Source organism: Gouania willdenowi, chromosome 14 (genome assembly GCF_900634775.1).
Source record: "Gouania willdenowi chromosome 14, fGouWil2.1, whole genome shotgun sequence".
Taxonomy (NCBI): domain Eukaryota; kingdom Metazoa; phylum Chordata; class Actinopteri; order Blenniiformes; family Gobiesocidae; genus Gouania; species Gouania willdenowi.
In genome coordinates this window covers 4,080,782-4,104,188 of record NC_041057.1, presented here as the reverse complement: position 1 = coordinate 4,104,188, position 23,407 = coordinate 4,080,782, and the positions used below count along the sequence as shown (strand labels likewise).

The 23,407-nt window shown below is 37.2% G+C and overlaps 3 protein-coding genes and 1 long non-coding RNA gene across 8 annotated transcripts in view; 2 read left to right on the top strand and 2 right to left on the bottom strand.

Moving 5' to 3' along the window:
* The window catches only part of lipia (lipase, member Ia), a 9,124-nt gene extending 7,029 nt beyond the window's left edge, over positions 1-2,095 (top strand). The window contains exons 9-11 of the mRNA XM_028467398.1: positions 1-15; positions 110-283; positions 1,765-2,095. The exon at positions 1-15 is cut by the window's left edge and continues 94 nt beyond it. Coding sequence (XP_028323199.1) covers positions 1-15; positions 110-283; positions 1,765-1,849 — 274 coding nt within the window. The 3' untranslated portion in view covers positions 1,850-2,095. The remainder of the gene's footprint in view (positions 16-109; positions 284-1,764) is intronic.
* Positions 2,091-7,902, bottom strand: LOC114476113 (SH3 domain-containing kinase-binding protein 1). Its single transcript, XM_028467399.1, has 7 exons — positions 7,788-7,902; positions 7,422-7,523; positions 7,133-7,215; positions 5,822-5,911; positions 4,255-4,448; positions 2,791-2,854; positions 2,091-2,416 (listed from the first exon to the last, which is right to left on the bottom strand). Exons 2-7 carry the CDS (start codon positions 7,453-7,455, stop codon positions 2,378-2,380), a joined length of 504 nt encoding a protein of 167 aa, XP_028323200.1. The 5' UTR covers positions 7,456-7,523; positions 7,788-7,902; the 3' UTR covers positions 2,091-2,377.
* Positions 7,903-9,305: 1,403 nt separating this feature from the next.
* On the bottom strand, positions 9,306-20,945 carry LOC114476040 (serine/arginine repetitive matrix protein 1). 5 transcript variants are annotated; one of them, XM_028467282.1, is made up of 10 exons: positions 20,790-20,945; positions 16,502-16,567; positions 15,779-16,417; positions 14,813-15,460; positions 12,489-12,604; positions 12,318-12,408; positions 12,152-12,224; positions 10,191-10,241; positions 9,924-10,094; positions 9,306-9,823 (listed from the first exon to the last, which is right to left on the bottom strand). In XM_028467282.1, the coding sequence occupies exons 2-9, from the start codon at positions 16,543-16,545 to the stop codon at positions 9,954-9,956; spliced, it is 1,803 nt and encodes a 600-aa protein (XP_028323083.1). In that variant the 5' UTR covers positions 16,546-16,567; positions 20,790-20,945; the 3' UTR covers positions 9,306-9,823; positions 9,924-9,953. The 5 variants fall into 5 exon arrangements, with proteins under 5 accessions (XP_028323083.1, XP_028323082.1, XP_028323085.1 ...); XM_028467281.1 differs by having other exon boundaries at positions 9,306-9,820; XM_028467284.1 differs by having other exon boundaries at positions 9,306-9,820; positions 9,924-10,061.
* Positions 11,095-11,747, top strand: LOC114476041 (uncharacterized). The gene is made up of 3 exons (XR_003675522.1): positions 11,095-11,213; positions 11,308-11,312; positions 11,707-11,747. It is a non-coding gene; the product is annotated as an uncharacterized LOC114476041 (long non-coding RNA).
* Positions 20,946-23,407: the final 2,462 nt, after the last annotated feature.

Below are 23,407 nucleotides of genomic sequence, written 5' to 3'. Positions count from 1 at the left end.
GGCCACCATTGATCAGTGAGTTCTTCTGAGTCTTGTTTTACATCCATCATGTCTTTGTCTTACTGCTTTTTTTCTCATTCTCATGTGTTTTTTACCAAATTACCATTAGTCACGCCTCTGAGTTCAGAAGCCACAGAGAGAACATGCTGTTTGCCCAGTTTGATCAACACATTGAGAATGTGAAGAAAGTGTCCGTGAAGTTCTCCACCGGGAACGTTTTTCAGCCTAAACGGAAACTGCGCGTCCTCCAGATGCGTCTCACTCCCCTGGATCACAGAGAGAGGTAATTCTGGATCTTTATGCCCCTCTTTGTTTAAAAACCAGTCAGTATATTAAACTACCAATAAAAATAAAACCAAAGTTGGTTTGTTTTCAACAATCTAAGTGTGTGCCTCATAAAAAGGCCAGAATAATATATCAAATCACATTTTTAAATTATAAAAACAGGTCCAAGGGTTGGAAAATAATGTAAAACACAACGTATGTACTGTATTTGGTGAGGTAAAGCCAGCTAAAACAGAAAAAAAGTTTAGCTTAAGTTTATTTTTCATGTGTGGCAGGAAACTACGGTAATTCTATTGCAATTTAACCATTTTAAACTTTCAGTTCTAAAGGGTACCAGTACTAGTCATGCATATATAACATTGACTATATTATCAATCAACAAAATATGTGCACTTTTATTTAGAAAAACAGATTTTAAGTGCTTTTCTGGATCATTTCATACCTTATGGTTTTGACACCAAGTTGTTAATTCCGGGGCAGTGTTTACATTCAGTCCACTTGAATTGATTGGTTTTTGTAGTGTTTTTTCCCACATTTTCTGCACTATAGGTTGGATTAATTACAGAAACTATCGAGTTAGAGCTGCTTCTGTCTGTAGTTGTTGTTGTGCATCGGAGCAGCCACAGCCGGCAGGCAGGGGACACAGTTGAGAGGACATTGAAGCGATTCACCAAAAAAATGTTTTAAAAGAAATGACCCTACTAAACCTTTTGCAGTATTATATTTGATATTTTAATAGAGCTTCTGGATAAAATTCAGTGCAGGTGCCCTTTAAGATTTTTTATTTTTTGTCTCAAAGTAACAGATTACAAATACGCAATTACTGTAATTGAGTTACTTTTTGTATATTTCTTAATCAGTAATTTTCTGATTAATTAGTTATTATCACTATTAGTTATTTTTACACCCAACCGTTAGAGTAAATTATGAATTTTAGTTTTGAAATGATCAACAGACATTGTGAAACTACAAAAAAAAAATGAAATATCCAGACATCAAATGCATCACATCATAGCCAACCAATCAGATTAAACGTAATGCAAGGCGCCAAAACAGCATTAAATGAAAGTTTATTTCTCAGTTTTAGAGTTCATAAAAGTATCTATACTTAGAGCCTGGGAATTATTATAATTTTGAATTTAATTCAGTGGCATAATTTTATTTTATTTTTTTAAATTTACATTTTGACAAACTCATTGTATATAGATGCCTAAACGTGGGGGGTGAAAGTAACTAGTAACTTTAATTGAACTACTTTTTACTTGTGCTCAAGTATTTTATATGACTTACTTGTACTCGAGTACAATTTCAATCATGTAACACTACTTCTGCGTGAGTAGGATACATCTGAACTCTTTACACCTACGATAGTTGCCCTGCGGGCCAAACTTGACCATTTTCGAGACTGGATTTGGGCCACTGACCGTATGTTTGATACCTCAGGTACAAATTTAAAGCTGTGCGTTTTATTTCTCACAGGTCACAGTGTCGTTATGACGTCGTCCTGGAGGAGGACAAAGAGGTGACCTTCAGACCGATTCCCTGTGAGGAACCCAAACCCTGAGACATGGATGAATACTCACTTTTAAAAAATGTGACCTGATAAATTGTGCTTTTTCATACTATACACGATTGTTTTCATGTGCTCAGAATTGTTATTGGAGATAGATGTGAGGATTTTGTGTCTTCTTTTGCTTTGATGAATTCAAATTTGGATCCGTTTTCATTGTGTTCCACTATTTATTTGTAAATACTGTAATAAATTAATCAGAAAAATATAAATAAAAACTCCAATGAGTGGTCAGATTTACTTTATTCACAGAATTCATTGACAGAAATAATGTATACATCAACTTTTGCACAGTGCAATACAAACAAAAATGCCACAAAATCTATGCATCTCAAATTACGTCTATATTTGTTCCTCACAAAGTAATCACAGCCTTATCCTGCGTTCCAAAAGTCTATATATTTAGTGCAAATATTGATTTTGTTGTAGCGTTTCTTTCCTACAGATATGATCTTCTTAGAGGAATCAAACCAATGAAAGATTTGAATAAAACTGGCCGATACAAAATAAAAACATCTTGGCTCATTTAGACATGTGCTTCTTCATACGTTGAATTTCCATCTAAAATACAAAAAAGACGTATTTTAATGAGTGTTTAACAAGGATTTTTTTTTTTTCTTTCTTCCTTCATTAAATGCAATAAAATCCAACCACGATTGAATCTAAAGCAAATTTTTCAGTTAATACTCAGTACATGTTGCGTGTATTTGTGCTATTATACACAAATATATGTGTATTTTTCCTTTGAAATGAAAAGCCTTTCATATGATGGTTTTTAATCTATTGCCAAAAAAAACATTGTTGCAACAAAGTAATAATCTACTAAAAAAAAAAAAAAATACTTCATGCTTTCCAGCTTGTCCTTTAATGACTGACTAATACATTTTAAAAGTCGTTCAAATCCGATAATGAACAGAAAATGGATATTTCCGTACTTGTAAAGTTAAACGTATCCTTTTCTCCTCGTCGAGCTCATTCATCAGAAGTTTGATTTCTTTGCTGGAACAAAAAGATGCAGAAGGAGAAACTTTAGAAAGTCATTCTTAAAGCAAATAAAAGTCCAGATAATGAATTAATTCCAATCTCAATTAAAAATGTAGTACTAGAAGAACAACAAGTATACAGGTATATTAATATTAAAATGTATTTTCTATGTTTTGGGGGATAGATATAAAGTTCTGACAGTCAAACCTTTACTCGTGCATTAAGGTGCGGTCACACCGAACGCGACTTCAGCGAATATCGTTGCTTAAATCGCCCAAGACGAGTCACTTTAACTTTTTGCTCGCTTCATCACTTCATCTACCTTGTTAATTTCAAAGCCCGTTTCTGGCTCAATTTTCATTTTCACATCAAACATGGCTGATCCTACCATTAAATCCAGAAACGCAAGAAGGCTAGATGCTCTATTTTATCTTATATTATTGCGTTCCCGGTAAAAAGGAGCACAGGTGTCGTACAGAACGGGGTAGCCGCAAACAGCCACGCCGACTCTTTCTGCCGTGTTTCTCCAGTGACGAAGAGAGAAACTCATCGCCGATTGAATGTTGCGACAGCGCCACTCAAAGTTGCTTGAAAAGTTCAAGATGATCAACTTTTAGCGACTTCGAACACACAGTTGAGTCACTGGATTTGCGTGAGTCGCATTGCTTGAAGGGAAGTCGTTTACACTGATTTTGAATCTAATCGTCAGAGTCACTGAAGTCGCTTTCGGTGTGAACGCACCTTAATTCTTTTCAAGCCAAAGATAAAACTTGAAGCAGAGGTGGACTGGGACCAAAATTCTGCAAATTGTGTCCAGACCAGCCCACTACATTATCAGAGACACCACGTAGAAGCCGTTATTAAGTCAGTGACGCTCAACATGTGGCTCTTTATGTCTTTTTTCTAAATATTATTCTCTCAGAAAACCTTAAAGGGGGAACTTTATAACCCTTTTGCAACTTCCTTTGTCCCATTTTCAAAAAGCTCTGACTTTTTTCAGACTTTAGCTACCTTTTGCAATACAAATCATTTTTTGTCAATTTTTGTCACGTTTTTTTTTGACATCCAAATTTTGTCTAAATATTTTGGGCCACTTTTCATCCAAATAAGCCAACTTTTGCCCAATAAATACCACTTGTTTCCACATGTTTGCCCTTTTTCACTATTGGTTGCCACATTTTGCTCATTTAAGCTAGCCTTTGCCAATAAATACCACCTGGTTCCTATGTTTTGCCCCTTTTTGACCACTTTTCTTGCCACGTTTTTGCCAATTATAGACCACTTTTGGCCACTCGTTGCCATGTCGGCCTCCACTTTCTCGTCAAAAAGAACAAAAACGTAGCGGACCAGACCGGCCCACCGGGACAATGCCCGGTATGCCAGATGGCCAGTCCATCCCTGACTTGAAGCCATACTTGTGTTGACTCTTCATTTGTACAAACTGCTCCCTCAGGTCTCTCAGCTCCGTCTGCAGTTGCTCCATGTTTGGTGAAATGTGTTGTTTCCCTTGACACTCAGTGCTGGGGCCGGGGGGCGTCGCTGACCGTAAAGCAGCAGAAAGAGCCTTCGGCAGCAGGGAGGAGAAAGACTCGCTTTTGGCTTGAGCTGCCTTTGTAGAGTGAAAAGAAAAAGAGAAACTATGAAGAGAGAGTCTGAGACTTGTATCAATATTATCGTTATCATAGTGTTGGTTGTATGTACCCCATTTTGATGCCAAAACACTACGGATGTAACGATTCATTCAACTCAATTTTACAAAATGGGACTGTAGACAAATGATGACTGAAAAATATTCCTTTCATTTTATTTGGGAAAAAAAAACTATAAAATACTGTACTATTTTCCTTTTATTTTTCATTGTCAAAAGAATCTCTTGATAAACTATTCAAAACAATGCAATTTAACTAAAAATAAATCTTGAATGAAATAAATAAATGAATAATACAAATGAAGAATTTAAATTCTGGTTCTATAGTAAACAATGCAACTGAAAATGTTTTTTGTGCTTTAACAATTGGACTTTTAAAAAACAAAACAGTCATTGCCCTATTTTTACGTCAAATATTTGTTTGGACCAGCAGAGGGCGCTGGTAACCCAGTGGTCGGTTGGCACGCAGAAATTCTTGCAGTGAAGAAGAGATGCTATGCTAGCAGACAGAGCTAATAGAAAAACTTGACTTTTACAGATATTCTTTCGGTGCTCAAGGGGTAAGGAATCATTTATGAACATGTTTAAGGTAGAAGGCGGCCAGAAAGAAAGTAGAAGCAGATTCCGCCCGCAGCCTACACTTCTGGACAAGAGAAGGATAAATATATAGCACCCTCTGCTGTTTAAAAAAATAGTATACAGTATATATTCAGAATCAGAATTCATTTATTAATCCCAGGGGGAAATTGCCTAATTTTTTATAGTCAAAATAAGGAAGCGATTGAAAAGACGACATTTCACAAATGGCCCATGCACTGCGGTCTAAAAAAATTCTGAATTTTTTACCAGTTGTTCTGTGATTATTCAATAGGCATAATGTAAATCTTTTGTTTGATGGGATGTATACTTTTTGAGATATGGCCAATTTTGTAATGGGTGTATGTGTTGATTTTTATGTGTCTTTTTTTTTCTTCCATTTTCAGCTTCCAATATCTCAGGAACCACATCATATAGGAAAATGAAATTTGGTATAGTAATACAGCTCCACCTACTCTCTCAGAATATACAAACATAAAAAATCTGCTATTCATGTGGTGGACATGCCAGCTCCTCAAAATTGGAAAAAGTTTGTAAACTAGTGTTGAGTTTGACAGGAAGTTTTAATTTACCAGTAGTTTTAGTCCTAGTCTTTTGACTAAAATGTCAATAGTTGGACAAGGATAACTCAGGGTTTGGAGTTTAGTTCATCTTTAAAGTAAAGTGGAAATGTTGATCTGTTATGGAGGAGTTGTGTTCATTTCATCTCCACTTACAGACGGGGCTGAATCACTGACCCTGGTTTCTTCAGTATTCCCTGGAACCACTGAAGAATTCATCTCCTCTGTTGTTTTTTTGTTCCTTTCCTCTTCCATAAAGTGCGTTACCTGTGGAAAATGATTCAAAACACTGGAATGTTCAGGAACTATGAGTTAAATATGATGGGGATAAAGAATAAGGATATACTTTAGTTAAACCAAATGAAATGAAGAAGTGTGTGAGTGGCTGAAGGCCTTGTTTTAAATAAAGAACCAAAGTGGATATTTCTGGCCACTGTCTGTGTGTGTGTCAAACTGAAAAGTTAAATTTATCCCAAGGACAGATGGGACGCCACCAGAGCAGCGTACGCATTGTCTTAAAGCGATATCTTAAACACAAACACACAGAGAAGTTTTGACCTTCCTAATATCCTCAAATTATACTAGCACATATTTGTCTCCAGAAAATGATTTTTAGTACATTAATGACCAAGTTCTGGTGTCAGGCACTTAGTTTATTGGTTGAACACATAAATGACCCCTTAATAATGAAACCTTGACCTGTTCTCTAGCGCCAGAATCAAGACATTAATTAGAATTAATTTATTTTAAATAGTTTTCGTCCAAATTTTCTCAAATTTGCTGACAACATTAATGACCACAAAAGTATGAACCCAAACTTTAACTCTAATTTGGGGTGCACATTGAACAAATATCATGAAATGTACACTTAATCAATCGTATCCATCAAATTAGGAAAATCTGAACATTGATTCAAAGGCTTTCTTTGTTTTTGCTGTCAATTTGTTTGTTTTTGGAGCAATTTTGTATATTTTCTCTCGTTCTGTGTTTTTTGCCTGATGTTTTGAGTCATTTTGAGTTTTGTGCAGTAATTTTGTGTTTTTGAAGTCATTTTTTGTATTTTTTGGAGTCATTCTGTAGGATTTATTAAATAATTTGTGTCTTTCTATTATCCAATTATGTATTTTTGCAGTGCTTTTGTGCATTTTCTGTCAGCATTGTGTATATTTCTGTCATTTTGCGCATTTCTGCTTGATGTCTTGACTCATTTTGTGTATTTCTGTAATAATATCATGTTTTTTGAGTAATTATGAGTATTTTTCTGTATGTATCTGTTTTTTGGAGTCATTCTGTAGCTTTTCTGGAATGATTTTGTGCATTTCTATTATCAAATTATATGTTTTTGACATCTTTTAGTCATGAAATATGAAGCAACCTAGAAGTAAAAGAAGTAACCTATTGTTTTTTTTAATGATAAATGATGAATGGGGTCACATTGACCCCAGGGATAATTGGAGGGTTAAACGTGAATTTGTGATGTATACTTTCCAGAGTTTGAAGCTCTGATTGTAAACTGTCGCCGTCATTCAGCTTCTCAGCCACTGACGTGATTGACACAAAGTCTTCAGTGTCTTTGAGAAAAATGGAAGAAAAAATACATTGTGTTAAACTTAAAACACAACATGTAGAAAGAACACCAATAAGTATCAGTAAAGTTTGAGAACAGGCAGTTTTGAGTGATTTTTCTGCCATTATTTTCACATAAACATGCAGCATTCACTCAGTGGTAGTATTTAAACAAAATTTAAAAAAAAAAAAAAAAAACAGAAATGCTTACCAGGAATAAGGGCTGAGCTATAGTTGCCCATCATGACAGGAAAAACGACACAAATGCAGAGAGAGACGGACAGAAAACCCTGCAGGCGTTTTAAGTTTACATCTACAAACAACAGACGGCAGATCAGAAGAAACACAGATACATATCCTAAAAAAAATTAATATTTACACTCCGTTTAAACAGTTTATAAGTCTCGTTTGGTGAAGAATATGTGCAACAGAGCAGGCAGCTATTTGTGGCATGCTACAACACACTGAACAAATGTGCAACACATGCAACAGTGTCACATTCTCATGAAGTCATCAGTGAACAAAGGAAATGAATTACCTGACCATTAGCAGGGAAGGATCAGCACAACATATTTACCTTGTTTTCTCAGCTTCACACACACAGCAGTGCGTGTGGAAAGTGGACACCGTCCATTGTAATCCACCGAGTATGCTGTGATGTGGAGCTGTAGTGTCAGGGCTAAGTTTAGAGCATGCACACACACACACACATATAGATCAGTGTAGGGCACGATGGTGTGTCACTGAGCAGAGGTTGTAAACAAGACAATCTGAACATTGATACAAAGGCCAGGTGTGATTTTTGTGGTTGATTTGTTAATTCTTGGAGGAATCTTGTACATTTTCTCTCATTCTGTGTTTTTTTGTGCGTGTTTTGGAGTAATTTCGTGTATTTTTCTGTCATTCTGCGTACTTTTGCTTGTTTTTAAGTCATTTTGAGTATTTTTGGTGTCATTTTGTGTTTTTTGAGAGTCATTTTCTGTGTTTTTGTATGTTTTTTGAAATAATTGTGTATTTCTATTATATTATTTTTTGTGCATTTTGTTGGAATTGTGTATTTTTCTGTCTTTCTGTGTACTTTAGCTTGATGTTTTGAGCATTTTTGTAGTAAATTTGTGTTTGTGGAGTCATTTTCTGTATTTTTCTGTAATTTTGTACATTTATTGGACTCATTCTATGTATTTTTTTGTATATAATTTTGTGTATTTCTGTTATGTTTTGCGCATTTTGTTGAAATTGTGTAATTTTATGTCATGTATACTTTAGCTTGATGTTTAATTGTGAGTATTTTTTTTTGTTTTTGGCATCAGTTTTTGTATTTTTCTGTAATTTTGAAAACATTTTTGGAGTCATTTTCTTTATTTGTATGTATTTTTTTAATCATCCTGTAAGTTTTTTTTTTTTAAATAATTGTGTATTTCTATTATCCAATTTTGTGTTTCAGGAGTGCTTTTGTGCATTTTGCATATTTTTGTCATTCTGCGTATTTCTGCTTGATGTTTTGACTTCGTGTTTTTGTAATATAGGGCTTCTTTTTTTCGAGTAATTGTGTATTTTTCTGTAAATTCTTTTGTCAAATTATGTGTTTTTTGAAGTTTTTTTATCTCAACAAAAAAATTCACGAAAGTATTTTAAACATAGTTTGTTGCTAAATGTACTAAAGTACAAAAAAAATAGGTAAATTATGCCATGAATTTCTGTAGGCGACAATAAGTAAACGTTGCCGTTAAAGCCAGGATTTCTGGGTTAGCTGATTTAAAAACATTTTATGAATGAGTGGATTTTGATTTGTTTTTTAAAGTAAACTTTAAAAAGATGCATAATACTTGCATGCGTAAATATTGTTATTGCTAGTCTCATATTAGATTTCTGGGTTAGCTGATTTAAAAACATTTTATGAATGAGTGGATTTTGATTTTTTTTTTAAAGTAAACTTTAAAAAGATGCATAATACTTGCATGCGTAAATATTGTTATTGCTAGTCTCATACTAGGAATTGCAGTAAAATCAAGTGATTTAAATATACAATTTCTTTAAACATGACATTCTCTTTGCAGCATGCTCAATAATAATAATAAAATAATAAAAGACACTGTTTAGAGTGAAGTCATCAGATTTTATTTAATGTCAGTCGACTTGAAAAACAAGCTTTACAACTTGGCGCTAAGTGTCAACCAGCAAACTGTAATTAAACACCTTTCATTTTATCAAACAGAACATTTGCAAAGAGAGCAGATAACAATGCACACGTCTGTTCACCTTTCTTTTTTTTCTTTTTTTTTTAAACTCTATAAAGAAGTTGCTGTTGGCAAACACAATATGCTACAGCTACTTGATGAACAAACTCCACCTGTCTTTAAAAAAAAAATGGAAATAAAATAATAAAAACAAGACTCATAATAATGTGATATACTGATGTTATTTACAAGTTTTCTACGATAAATCACGGCAAACCTTAACAGATAACTCGCTCACGCCAAAGGACTGGAAGCGACTAAACATTGACATGAAAAACATGTTGAGACGCGAGTCGTTGTGCAGTCCACGAAGCAAAAACTCAGAAGAAGAGATTTCTCAGTGTTTTCCAGTTGTTTGCAGAATGCCGCACATCTGCTGAAATCACACACGAAACATCTTTTATCACACTGCTTTGATTTTAAGTTAAAACAATAAAATAAAAAAACAGTTGAGTGACACAAATTGGATGTCTTACATAAATACTTCACAGCTCCATGTAGGGCCATCACCAGCGCTGGTCGACTGGTCCTCTGGTAAACGGCGGACGCTGTCGCATCACTCGCATGTTCCGATATTTGGTCACGATGCTGGAGCTCTTCCTGAACGCTGGTCTCTGGATGGGAAAAGGACGCGGCACAAATCTCTCCTTTAAAAATCAAAAAACAGGAAATCAAAATGAAAGATTAAAAAATAGGCAAACGCAAACTTCAGGATTTTCCTGTTCTTAAAGCGGTAAACACACCATTAGAGGCTCAGGAGCGGAATTCCTTGGGCCGCCAAAGAATTTAGACCTCTGTAAAACAATGAAAAAACTAACAAATTAAAGCTGAGCAACATAACATTGTCTGATCAACATTTATGTCAGCATTTAAAATAATGATTAATCTGAGCATTCATTTTTTATACCGTTTCGTTAATTTTTTATGTATTTTTGGTTTTGTGTTTTGAAAATCATTTATTTGCTTCTGTCGTGTTTTTAAGAGTATTTTTGTTGTCAGTGTGTGTTTAGAGTCATTATGCATGTTTTAGTTGTAATTGTGTATTTTTCTTTTTCTATTGTAATTGTGTGTGTCTTTGGAGTCATTTTGAGTGTCTGCTGTTTTGTCTTTTACGAGTAATTTTGTGTATCTGAAATCTTTCTGTTCTTTGCTGTCGTTTGTACTATACATTTTTCTGTCGTTATGTGTCATTTTTTTTTTAATAGTCAAACTTCTTGAATTACTATTTTTTTTTAAGGATTATTTTTGGGAAGGCGCACAACATTAGATCGAGACTCGCCAGTTTCCCCATGTCTGGTCAAACCGTGCGTTGTGTAAATGGATTATTGCATTTTAAATTAATCACTTGTTTGCAAGTCAAATTGTTATTTTTCCTATTTATAGTGCATTATTAACTCTTTCAGTGCCATTGACGTAATATTACGTCAATTACGTTTTTTCACAGAGATTACTAGAATACACCCTAGCGGAGGTCCCTCATCAATATCTAAGCTGTAATGTGATGTAGTGACCAACTGTGCCCTGAAGGTGGCAGCTGCGCACCTGTAGATGAGAGATTAGCCACCGATGCTACCATTAGCTCAGAAGGAAGAAGCAGGAACGAGGGAGATTATGGCGCTATGAAGTGATATTGTGAAGTATCCCGCAGCTCACAGCACCGCATACTAACACAGATCATGTGTGGACCTGAGTGGATTATTGATAATGTTGCGATCGTGAGATAAAACCATCAACTAACCAGGCCAAATGCGTCATCTCTGCGTGTCGTGGGGAAGAGGAAGTTACGTCTGTGTGATTGATGGCAGATACAAAATACAGTAAGCTAAACATTCAACCGTGAGCAAGATAGTTAAATAATAGGTGACGTGTAGGTGGCAGCAGTGCACCTTTGGATGAGAGTTCACCTGTGATGAGCAGAGCTCAGAGGAAGAGGAAAGGAGTTTACGAGACAGAAAATGGCGCTACGAAAGTTGATGCTCACACTCGACCACAGCATGTGTAGAACTAAGTGGACTATTGAGAGCGTCACGATGGAGAAAGAAAATGATCAAAAAAATGGAGCAAGCGGTGAGACTCGGCATGTCCGGGATGAGGAGGAAGTTGCATGTGTGGAGACTGATGGGGGAGAGACTTGGATGACGGCCAAAATACAGTATGCAAACCATTCAACTCTGACCTAGATAACAAAATAATAATGTTGCCATCAAAAGCCCTGTCTCTGCTGTTTTTGTTGTTTTAGAGAAGGAAACGAATGTTGAGGTGTCACTAAAGCAAAAAATAAAAATTGCTTCAAAGTCACTAATAGGTTTTTGCAGAGAAAGCCGTTTTTGTCAGCTTTTTGTCACAAACTGGCGATTTGTGTGAAACTTCCCTATATTCAACTGCTGATTACAGAAGAACGAAACAAGCTAGAAACAAAATGCTTTCAGAATCTGGTGTCAAAATTCAGATAGTCATTGTACAAAATATTATGTGTCTTAAAGAATCAGTCAAAATGCAGAAAAAAAGCTGGCACTGAGGGGGGTAGAAAGTCTGAAAATGGCTGGCACTGAATGAGTTAAAAAGAATGCATTTTACATTATTCAGAATTGATTTTCTGCTTTAAAAAGAAAATTATTTTTCGACTCCACTTTCTGTAATTTTCCATTTATTGAGCAGAAAACTACTTCATCCTCATCTTGTGGGACTTTATGGATCTCTTCACCTGCATGGGGGGCGGTCCAGGTCTCCTGAAGAACACTCCAGGTCTGTGGTTGTCGTGATCCCCTTTAAACGGGCTGCAAAAATTCACGGACACAATAACAATGTTTAGGCAAGACATTTATTTAAATGCAAAGTATTACACAAGTGGACAAAAGGGCAAATCGTACCGAAACGTCCTCCTGTCCAGATGTGTTCGCTTCCCGTCTTCGTGTGGTGACCTGGGCTTACTTGTCATGGGAGCTCGGTCTGGATTGCGATCTTTAAAATAACAATGCAAATGGATGCTAAGAACAAATTAAAAAAAACAAATTTTTTTGTAATCATCTTTGAAAACTTACCAGTCCTTGATTTTGGGCTGCCATCTTTACGAGGTGAACATTCCTTGGAGGAGGAGCTTGGTCCTGGAGGCCAGTGGGACAAAACCACCAGATCGCGTTTTTCAATGGAAGACGACCTGAGATTGGAATACAGAGATTTTAAAGCCAAAAAAAAAAAAAAAAAAAAAGGAAAACAACCGCTAAAACATTACTTCAAGAGAATAACAGTAAAATAATAAGAATTAGCCAGACAAAATTTAACAGTGACGCAATTTAAAACTCTTCTGCAGGGATGCAAATCATAAAGCCACACATTACTCTGGTACTTACGACCAAGGAACGTCCACGCTTCTTTACTCCTACTTTTCAATTACTTTTCAATGAATACGACATCTCTTCATTACACACATTGTTAGTGCTGCTGAATCTTGAGGGAAATCCTATTTTTTTTTTTTTTTTTTTCGAGCACGTCAAACATTTTCATTTGTTGTGGCGGTTTTGGATGAAGGAGACGGAATCAAGCTTTAGGGTTGCTGGTCAAATGACGACACAAGGTATAGTTGGGGAACAGATCTGTCTGGGATTTGAAGGTAAACAGGCTTTCAGTGAATCTGCTGCTGTTCAGTGGTCTCAGGATTATGTATGTTGTTGATAGCAGTAGTCATAACATAGCGGAGAGTCCTCAGGCTGAGACCTTGAATGCTATCAGTGTGCGATGGTATCTGGCCTGCTTAGGGCAGTCTGACCAGAAGCGAATTCTGTATTTACATATTCCTTCGGGAATAGTGACATGAATGATGAATTGTCATTTTTTTTTTCTTTTCTTCTTCGCATTTTCACAAGAGGTTTGTCTTCTTAACAGTTTAGGTGCTGAGATTTCAAAAGAGCTTCAGCAGCAGGTCATAACTGCAACATCTTCTTGGATAAGAGGAAATCTCTTGAAAGGTAAACTCCAAACTGGATGTATTTGGTATCCTGAGCTTCCATAATTCCAAGGTTCTGCTTTCCATGTCTCTTGTGACTTCAAACGCCTTTTCCTCCAATTCCATACGTCTTTCAGTCCTCTGCTATAGAGATATCATCGATCCGTCGATCCTCTTCTTAAGCAACATCATCCATTTTCTTTTTCAGATGATAAGAGAGGCTGAGATGCATTTTTGGCACGGCTGAGTTGATAAATCCGGAGAAGATGAGTTCATAGTCAATGTTGCCAGGCTTGATGCTTGTTGCCACTTTTGGTATTTTGTCCATTCAAGAAAATTTGCAGACTTTTTTCTTGTGACTTTTGAAATGAAGTCCAGCACTTACTTGGCATGCAGTGAAATGTGCAACTCGTCTATTAGCGATGAGATGGAAAAGTCCGTCCATACAGGGCATTGTGAGATTTCTGATCGACAATAAGAAAAATGCGAAATAAAATCTGGTCTTTTTTTAAAACTTTAAACTGTACCAAGGCTGTTTTTAAAGACACAGTTTTGCCGCATGCTTTCCTGGGAATCTTATTGTATTGCCATTTTGGTACGACTGCTGTCCTATGTTGTGGTTTTGTTATGTGTTCTGTATATTTTTTGGTGTTTGTGTGCGACTCAATTAATAGCCAAGCCCCGGACTGCACGCTGATCTGGGAAGGAAACGAGTCCACACTGGATTGGCTGAGCTTCAGTGGATGTCAGTTATGTAAAGACTGAAGATGCCAGAGAGAATGGGCGGGTCATCCTAACCACGTTCCAATCAGCACGTCCTTCTGACAGAGTTTGACAGCGTGTCAGACGCTAGAGTCGTATTAATTTAGTTATAGACCCTGTTTAGCTCAGTTGACTGAAATTTATGTTCTTTTTGTTTGGGTTTTGCGTAACCCTGTAGCCCCTGGTTGTTGTTGTAAGACGTGTCTTGGTGTGGTGCTTGAGGCCGGTTTAGGGGGGCATTTCCAGTTGCTGTTCAGTAGCTTCTAAACTGGGTGTAACATTTCTTGTTCTTTCTATAACTTTTTTTCTTGGCCCCCCAAGGGGGGGGCATGCCTTTGACAACTTTGGTATATAGTCTTGAACCAAAGATCTTGAGGTCACGTCGCGTCTTTATTGAGGAAATCTTTCCAAATGATTTGGATTTTTACATTTCTACGATGTTTAATAGCTTGACTTGACGAGAACATTTTGTGACAGCGGCGTAAACCTGATCGCCCCACTTCATGGGTAGGTAGGTGGGTAACGTGCAGACCACAGAAAGGGTTTTTTGTTCTTAAAACACTTGAATTATTGCTGAAAATCTCCATTTTTCCACAGATGGCACTCTTTCACAATCACCATCAAGCCCCATCGAACAGTGCGTTAAGAAAAATACCGTACCTGTGCGAGTTCAGGGGCCGCCGAGACTCCACCTGTTCTTTTGCCGTGTCAGAGTCTCTGGGAGAAGAGTCAGCGGTCTCCTCTCTGAGGGTGAGCCGCTTCACTTTTTCCCCTTGTGGGTCAAACTCTCTTAGGGGGGCGGCATTTGGCTGGAAGCGTTTCTTTCGTAGAGCGAGAACGGAGCTGAGGTTTCCACGTGTCTCCCCCGCGGGCTGTTGGGCTCTTACAGACGTGGGTAACCTGAGGTTCATGAGGGACTCCGCTCTCATTTGTCGGTTCTTTATCAGCAAACTTTTATCCCTGAAAGACAAAGGTCTACCACCGAAGGGTCGGGGGACACTGAGCAGCTGGGGCCTCTCTCTCCTGGGGTGTTTGAAACCGCTGTGTTCCACTTCAGTGTTTAATGGCGACATGTCGACCTCTGATACCCTCCTCTTGCGTGGTCTGGCCATTTGCCTCTCGGGGGAACTCCGGTGGTAGGAAGCTGACAGTGGTAGTGATAGTGGGCCCAGTTTCCAGGAAGGGGCTCTGTAGGGAGGAGGCGGGTGGGGGTCATTGTGAGGCCTCTCCCTCTCTCTACTGTGAGACCTGCTGCCCTGCCTCTCCATGGGACCACGCTGCCTCCTGGATTCCTGCTCAGGTGACCACCTGCATATCCACCAAACAATACAGACATCATTACGACAGATCCAGAGCCATTTTAAGTGAGAGCAGGTGCTTTAAGCTTATCTTACGGTAGGCCGTTTTTTTTAAGACCATGACCAAATCAGAAAATGGAGGAGGGGGTGATTCAGGAGCAGGTAACAAATATTGTTTAAAAACACTCTTAAACCCCCGTTTAAAATCTGAGCTGGGACAAAAACAATAAGCATAAAACATCCTGTGAGTGGGAGAAGTAGCAGCTTCAGGCCTCCTTTGATATTAAGTTACCCAGCGGGAGCTGCTGCAGCTGCGTTAATCCTGTACCTCTCTGGGTTTGAACCTCGGCCCTGCATCTCTCTGGGGTTCCTCTGGGGTCCAGAAGGCCTGTGCTCTCCATTGTGAGGGTGAGGAAATGTTCTGTCCTCGTTCCAGCGCTTCATGCGATTATAGGGCCTTCCTCTTGAGCCGTGATTCCATCGAGGTTCTCGACCACGCTGATCCTGTGGAATAAAACCTGCCTGTCTTTTGGGGTCCCTATAGGACCCTTGGTAATGGGGGGCGGGGCCTGGACGCCTTTCTCCGTGATGGTGTACATTTCTAGGGGAGGGGGATCTGTGATCTTGGAAAGGCGGGCCCCTGTTTCTGTGGTAACCCTGTGCAGGACCGTAAGAAGATGATTGGTGCTGGACTTCAGGGGAGCGGTTCGGCCTCCTCTGACTATGGCCTGGCTCTATTTTGGGGGAGTGTCTTTGAAATGAATCCGGATTTGGGGATCTCCAGTGATTGAACCGTGGCTCCCTTGGTTCTCTCATCAAAGGGAGTCTGACCACGGGGGGTCGCCCTCGTCCTCTGGACTCTCTGTAGTTAAATGAACCCTTTGCTTGGTAGGCTTCGTCGCCTCTTCGATCTTTGGAGTTCGGGTTGTAGTTTCCTTCAGCTGGACGACGACCATCTTCGTAAGGTCTGACAGGAGAGGAATTCATCACAAAGTTATGTAAAATTAAATCACAATTTAGTTCATGCTTTCATGCTTAAAAAAAACAATACCTGGGCTTTAAGCGGGGTGGTCTTCGGGGTGGACTTCGAACCATTGTGGGATAGCGAGCGATCAATCTGTGGACAAAAAGACCAACATTAAGTATGACAGCAGACCAAACATTCTAATGTAATTTGAGATTTCCCAATATTTTCCACTCGTGTCACCCCTTTAGTAAAAGAAAAATCATTTTGTAAACTATTCAAAAACAGAAGTTTTGAAAACTGAATGAAAAATGGCAGTGGGTGATAAGTGCTACTTGGGGCCCTATAAAATCCGCGTTAACAGAATCGACCAATGAAAACAGGTTAACGCGGAAACGGTTTTTCTTGTAGCGCAGTGGCGCTCCGTGAGAACGTGATTAGCTTTAATCATCTTCTCCTGCTCCGTGTTTGAACTGTTATGCCTGGCTAACTAAGAATAACTCAGTCCGTTACTCAGTTAGTGTTTTATTCCAGCCTTTAGTCCATGCCTCGTAGGTACACATTCACAGTCAGCAAGCTACCTCAAGTACAACAGTGAGAACTTCCGGTTTACAAAGTAAAAGTCCGTTGGAGCAACGTTATTAGAATGTTAGAATGTAACATCTCATCAGAGCTACAGAAGATAGTTTAAATTGACTTAATTTAAATTATCCTAAGTTGATCAAAACAATCATTAAACCTGCTCAGATTCAATAAACCATTGATTCCTGAGACATATATGACATAAATAATTAAAAAGGAGAAGTCAGAATAATCCATGTCACTACAACTTAAATCTACCTTTTAATTGTATCTTACTTTATTTTTGACATACATTTTTGTTGATTTATGAGTTGTTTTGTTTATTTGTTCGTATTCATTTTGTTTCCTCACAGCAGTTAAAAACTAATATTTTCTTTAAAAAAGGAAATTAATAAAAATTAAAGTGGAAAACAGAATTTGGGAAAAAATAAAACCAATTTTATAGGGCCCTAGCTACTTCATCCTACTCCCTTTTGAGCAGTTTATTAATGTTCATCTAAAGTATTTCTGTTAATACCTATTATGTATATTAGCCATGTAGGCTACAAATGGAAAAATGCACGTACACACTACAAAAACTTTTATTTGTATTAAATTTCTCAAAATAAATAAATATTCTTGTTTTCAGCTTAAAAAAAAATGTTTATTGATGTTGATATTTCTTTAAAGAGATTTAAAGATCGACACAAATAATATTCATGAATATCTGAGTCAGAATGCTTTATTAGTGTCTTTATCCCAAAATGGTACCACCAAAGCATCAAGCAAAAGAGAAATACTCTGCAGAGTAATCTTATTGCACATATGTCCACGACAAAGAAATATTTATATAAATATAAACTGATTATTTGTATACATAGATGCCAAATTTCATATTATAGAACAGGGATGTCAAACTAATTTTAGTTCAGGGGCCAAATATAGAGCAATTTTATCTTAAGGTGGGAAATTGAGTAATTGTATCCTTATTGTGCTCTAGTTTATACTTCCACATATAAATAAATGATAAAAATATGTACAACACTGATAATATCAAAGCAATAAGTGACAAATATCTGTCCCTGCAGGATCTCCACTTTCATGTTTTTTGATTTTGTGATCCATTTTTATGTAATTTGGGCACTTTTTGTGGAATAATTTGAACAAAAATTGCAGGATGTTGGAGAAATTGAGAGTTCTATAAATAATTTTTTTATTAAAAATGACTACCATAATGCGACATAATCATGGGAAATGTGAGACCTGCTAATATTGTGAAGTTTCATTGAATGTGTGTATTAATTTGGAGATATCTACAACTGAATTAGTTAATAATTTACACTATGATTTATGGCATCTCTGACTTTTGTTGGTTTCTATGATATTAAATAACAGGGTGTGGTAAAGTTCACCCATAATCAGACACATGCTGATCAAAGTTCAGCTTTTTTCTCTAGAGCCTATAACCTGCCATCTCCCGTATGAAATCAACTTGTGGTTAGATTATGAATAATTGCAACCAATTATTTAACTGAATCCTTAAAAGACAACAAAAAATGGTTTCATTCACACGGTACACAAGCTAAAGGAAGCATATGTCAAAGATTTCAGTATCCTCCACCACAATGATGACTCAAAGTGCTGAGGAAAACACTGTTCTGTGTAAGTGGGCCTCAGATTATGGGACAGGACCAATAAACTGATTTAAAACCCATTTTCAGAGGGAGGAGTTACATCATTCTTGTAAATGGACTTGATTTTATATAGCACTTTATCACCACACTGAAGCAGTCTCAAAGCGCTTTACATATCAGCTCATTCACCCAATCACTCTCACATTCACATACCAGTGGGACAGGACTGCCATGCAAGGCGCTAGTCGACCATTGGGAGCCACTTAGGGTGGCTCGGGCGAAAGCCCGATTTAATTTAATTTAATTTAATTTAATTTAATTTAATTTAATTTAATTTAATTTAATTTAATTTAATTTAATTTAATTAATTAAATTAATTTAATTTAATTTCAGTGTCTTGCCCAAGGACACTTCGACACAGTCAGGTACTGGGATCGAACCTCCAACCTCTCGATCAGAAGACGACCCACTACCACCTGAGCCACGGTCGCCCTGTACACAAACTAGTGAAAATATATCAATGTATTTCAGCAAACTTTTTAGTACTGATTGATACTGTTATGGTTAACATGGACTTCATTTCAATGACAAAAATCTCAAAAGGAACTGATAAAATAATGAGTTTGTTTTCAATGGACAAAGCAGTTCATTTGGAGCCTGAAAGTCTATTCATACGGAGCACCCCTCATTGGCCAGTTTAGGTGAAGTGATAGGTGCACCACGTGACTTAAAGTTCCGTCAGTTTTATTTAAGCTCATTTAGTTTTAGCTACCCCGCTAACCCTTTTATTTTAGGCAGTGTATCCGTACGGTTGCCGTATCAATGTACCGACATTCTATCCGTATGCAGCGCCCCCATTTGGCCAGTTTAGGTCATTCATTGGTCAGTTTAGGTCGCGTGACTGAGAGTAAACCTTACCCTAAACCTAACTCTAACCCTATAAATTGCTGCGATACAGGGTTATAACCTAACCCTAACACGCTATGTACGTGTACTTTGGTAACCGTACCAATAGCACCAGGGGTTGTTCGTACGGCAATCGTACAAATAGACACTCTTTATTTTAGCCCTAATCCTAACCCAGGACATACTCTAAAATGTTTATTTTTTTCGCATATGTATTTTTAATCCTAACCCAGGAAATACCCTAAAATGATTATTTTTTTTCCGTATATGTATTTTTAACGGTGGAATTTGCCGTGTTAAATGTTAAAATGAAAATATATATTTGACAAAAGTGGGATTTAAACCCACGTTAGCGGAAGGAAGGATCCTTGAGTGTGGCGCCTTACGCCAGTCGGCTATCCTGACACGGTGAAAAATATACAGGCACATTATGCTTATGTAGAAAAGGTGCAAAAAACGAACCCATAGTCCCGGAGGCTATTGATGCGTTTCCGTATAATTAAATTATTTTTACATAGCTTTTGGCATTCAAGCTAATATTGACTAAAGGATAATGCACATTTCAGAAGTTGAAAAACATGTTTCGTAATTATCCTAAAAAATTAAACGAAACGTAGTAAAAAAAAATAAAATAAAAAACCTACTACTAACTTAACACCTTTAACAATAATAATAACAATAATAATAAACACCTTATACTATAGGAATACAAATCATAATCATCCGCCTACCTTTGAACAGATTTAATAAACTAATTTGCTTCGTGAATTAAGCAACTGATTTAAGACAACATGATTTTAGTTTAACTACACTCACTCTAAAACATCAAAGGAATTACTTTCGGTGTTTTCTTTATTCGCGTTCGTCGCATGGATGATAAAGACCACCAAAGAGGATCAAGCTCAGCTGCCATTTTCAGAGATTGAACAGCTGTTCTAACCACTCCAACGTGTGTCAGTCCATTAATAACTGAGGATTCAACTTCTTTAGGCAATAATCACTCTGTTATGGTGTGTGTTTAATCTCTAAAGTCGAACTAAATCATGTAGAACCACATTATTGCTCTAAGCTGAGTTTACCTAGTACGTAGAGCTAGCTAGTAGCTAAGCTAACTCTTTAGCTGCTAACAGCGATCGACGCCGCTCCTACAAAACGAAACTCACTGACATCGGTCATTACAATGTGTAACAAACAGATTCACAGAAAAGGGGAGAAGTGTATTAAATCTAAAGTCTAAAAATGCATATGATACAGTATGAAAAAGAGTTGCTTACCAAAGACGAACCGGTAATGGAGGCGAAAATGCGACTTTCTCAATTTTCGTTTTGCCTGAGCCCGTGAGCCACTCACTGTTCTTTAACCTCGGAAGTGTTTAAGTGGTGACTTTCATAGATAGACGTCATAAGAGAGCGCGTTCGAACGTTCGAAGGAAAGGAGGCGTGGCCGTTGGATTATGACGTTACATAGTGGAAGTGCGTCTTGATCGTCAAAACAAGCGTGATCACTTTTTCCTAACGCCTCTCATAACACTTTTCCTTAACTCCATGACGTCTTCCAAGGGGTTAAGGAAAAGTCGATAGGAAAGGATATAGGAGGGAATATTCGGACGCAGCCATAATATACGTAAACGCCTTATAGACTGACGTATCAGCGCGGCCGCCATCTTGGATGGGTCTCCAATGCTCCAATCCTGCATTTATTTTTACTGTGGAAGGTGTATCCCCAATTACAATAATCATCATAACGCCCCAAAATATTACCCCATTTTCACACGGTTTAGTTTGTTACAAACAGCGGAGATTTAGTTATAATACAGAATGCTGTCAAACATTGAAAAATACGTGTTTTCATGCTAAAATACTTTGTATATGCTCTAACAAAGACATAAGTGTGCAGGTGTGTCTGTGTCTGTGTTCTCTTTCTTCTTTTTGTTTTCACAGAGCTAACGACCTTATTGGACTCAGGTGTGTCTGGCTGCTTGGAAGGCGTGGCCTAACCATCTCTCTCTCTAGCTCCCTGCTCTGGTCCTGGACCTAACTGATTGTAGCTGCTCTTGTGGCAGGATTGTTGTTTGTTGCCTCAGTGTGTTGGGGATGAAACTCTAGTACAGACATTTATCTACCTCTTGTTTACTTGTCATGGTCCTAAGCCAATCTGACAATTGGGGGCTTGTCTTGGTTTTTCATGTTCTCCTGATACAGTTGGATGTCGTGTGGTGGGGCACATTTTTTCCAGAAGTTCCCGTGAGGCTGTAGGTCACTTTCTCCTTTGGGATTGTGCCAGTTTGTTATTTTGTATTGTTGTGAGAAAGCGGCTAGTGTTGGTTGCGCAAGTAGTCATCTCAGGGGCCCGCAGAGGATTGCCGGGGTGCAAATCCTTGTCACGGTCCTAAACCAATCTGTGACACTGCTCTAATAACGATACACATAAGTAACGTTATATTATAAATGATAAAATAACTAGGGGTGCCCCGATCCAATATTGATATCGATCCAATATCAACCAGAATACGATTATTGGATTTTATCGGACTACATCTAAAATCTCAGATATAAGCGCTTCGATAAGTTATTGTTGTTTTTGTCCCCGCCCTCAGTTGTTCCCACCATTTACTGACAGTAAAAAAATAACTTGAATTGTTGACTATTGTTCTCTGTTTGAGTAACATCACTTGATCAAGCCTGTTCTAACCCTCCACACTACAAAATAAGTAATAAAAGTATGTATGGTTTGTGCTGATATCGTATCAGAATATTGATATTGGCCAATACTCAAGGCAGCATTATTGGTATCGTATCCATAGTGAAAAAGTTGTATCGGGACATCCCTAAAAATAACCAAAAATATTGTTGAATCTAACTTGTGAAAGGTAACCTTACGGTTATTGCAACCAAAAGCTGCACAAAACACGGCATAGTTTCTCTCTGGTGCTAGAATAGAGTGAGGAGACCCATCCAATATGGCGGCGACGTTTAATGCGTTGAAGCACGTCATGAGGCGTCTATGTATATTATGTCTATGAGTTAAAACGGCCTGTAGCACCTCCTTAACGTTTGGGAGCAAACCAAACTAGCCAAGTGTCCCCATTTTTTGGAATTTGTTTCTTTATTATTCAAGCAAAAAAAAAAAAAAAGTTCAAAGAAAAAAAGTGCTCAAATGCAAAAAAATAAATATTTAAGACCCAAATAATTGCATTTGAACACGTTTTTTTCTTTAATTGACAAGTTTTTTTTTTTTGTTTTTTTTTTTGATTGAAGTAAAGTTTCTTTTTTTAATTGAAAATCTAAAAAAAAAATTGATTGAATAATAAAGACACAAAAACACAAGGGTTGTAAAAATTATTTTGTGCGATGTTTATATGCCGTCCTCAGCCTACTTAAAAAATACTTATTAAATATACATTATAATACAGAAATTATAAACTATCATCACCTTCTAATAATGACTGTACACACAAGCCAAAAAACTTCAAGTTGAATACCAATAAATCAACATATAGAGCAGTTTTCAGATGAGATAATACAGAATATCACAGCAATTATGATAAAAAATCCCAAACAAAAACAATAAACAAAAAAAGTGATTTCATCAAATTAAAAATGATCAAAATGTGCAATTATAAAACGGCTATAAGATGTATGTACAATCCAACTTTTATTAATAGTTGTAAAACTAAACTCATTCTTTCTGAGTTATGAAGAGAGAAGTCACAATAAGAGCAGAAGGTTTTTCGATTTTTTGTGTCTACAGAAAATTCCACATAGGTGACTTTGGATATTGTCAAAATACTGTAGCTTAACCTTTCTGATCTCATATAATGTCATATTCTGTCATTTGTACTGATTTCCTATTGAAAGGAAGAGATGGAATGAGGTCACTTATGAGTTGGTCA

Coding starts and splice junctions, on each gene's coding strand:
- LOC114476113 (XM_028467399.1), bottom strand. CDS start 7,455: ATGATGGGCAACTATAGCTCAGCCCTTATTCCTG. Junction 7,216..7,421: donor TAGCTCAGCCCTTATTCCTG/GTAAGCATTTCT, acceptor TTTTTCTCAAAG/ACACTGAAGACTTTGTGTCA. Junction 2,417..2,790: donor GGATACGTTTAACTTTACAA/GTACGGAAATAT, acceptor TTTGTATTTTAG/ATGGAAATTCAACGTATGAA.
- LOC114476040 (XM_028467282.1), bottom strand. CDS start 16,545: ATGGTTCGAAGTCCACCCCGAAGACCACCCCGCTTAAAGCCCAG. Junction 15,461..15,778: donor CGAGGTTCAAACCCAGAGAG/GTACAGGATTAA, acceptor GTGGATATGCAG/GTGGTCACCTGAGCAGGAAT. Junction 12,605..14,812: donor CGGCCCCTGAACTCGCACAG/GTACGGTATTTT, acceptor TTCCAATCTCAG/GTCGTCTTCCATTGAAAAAC.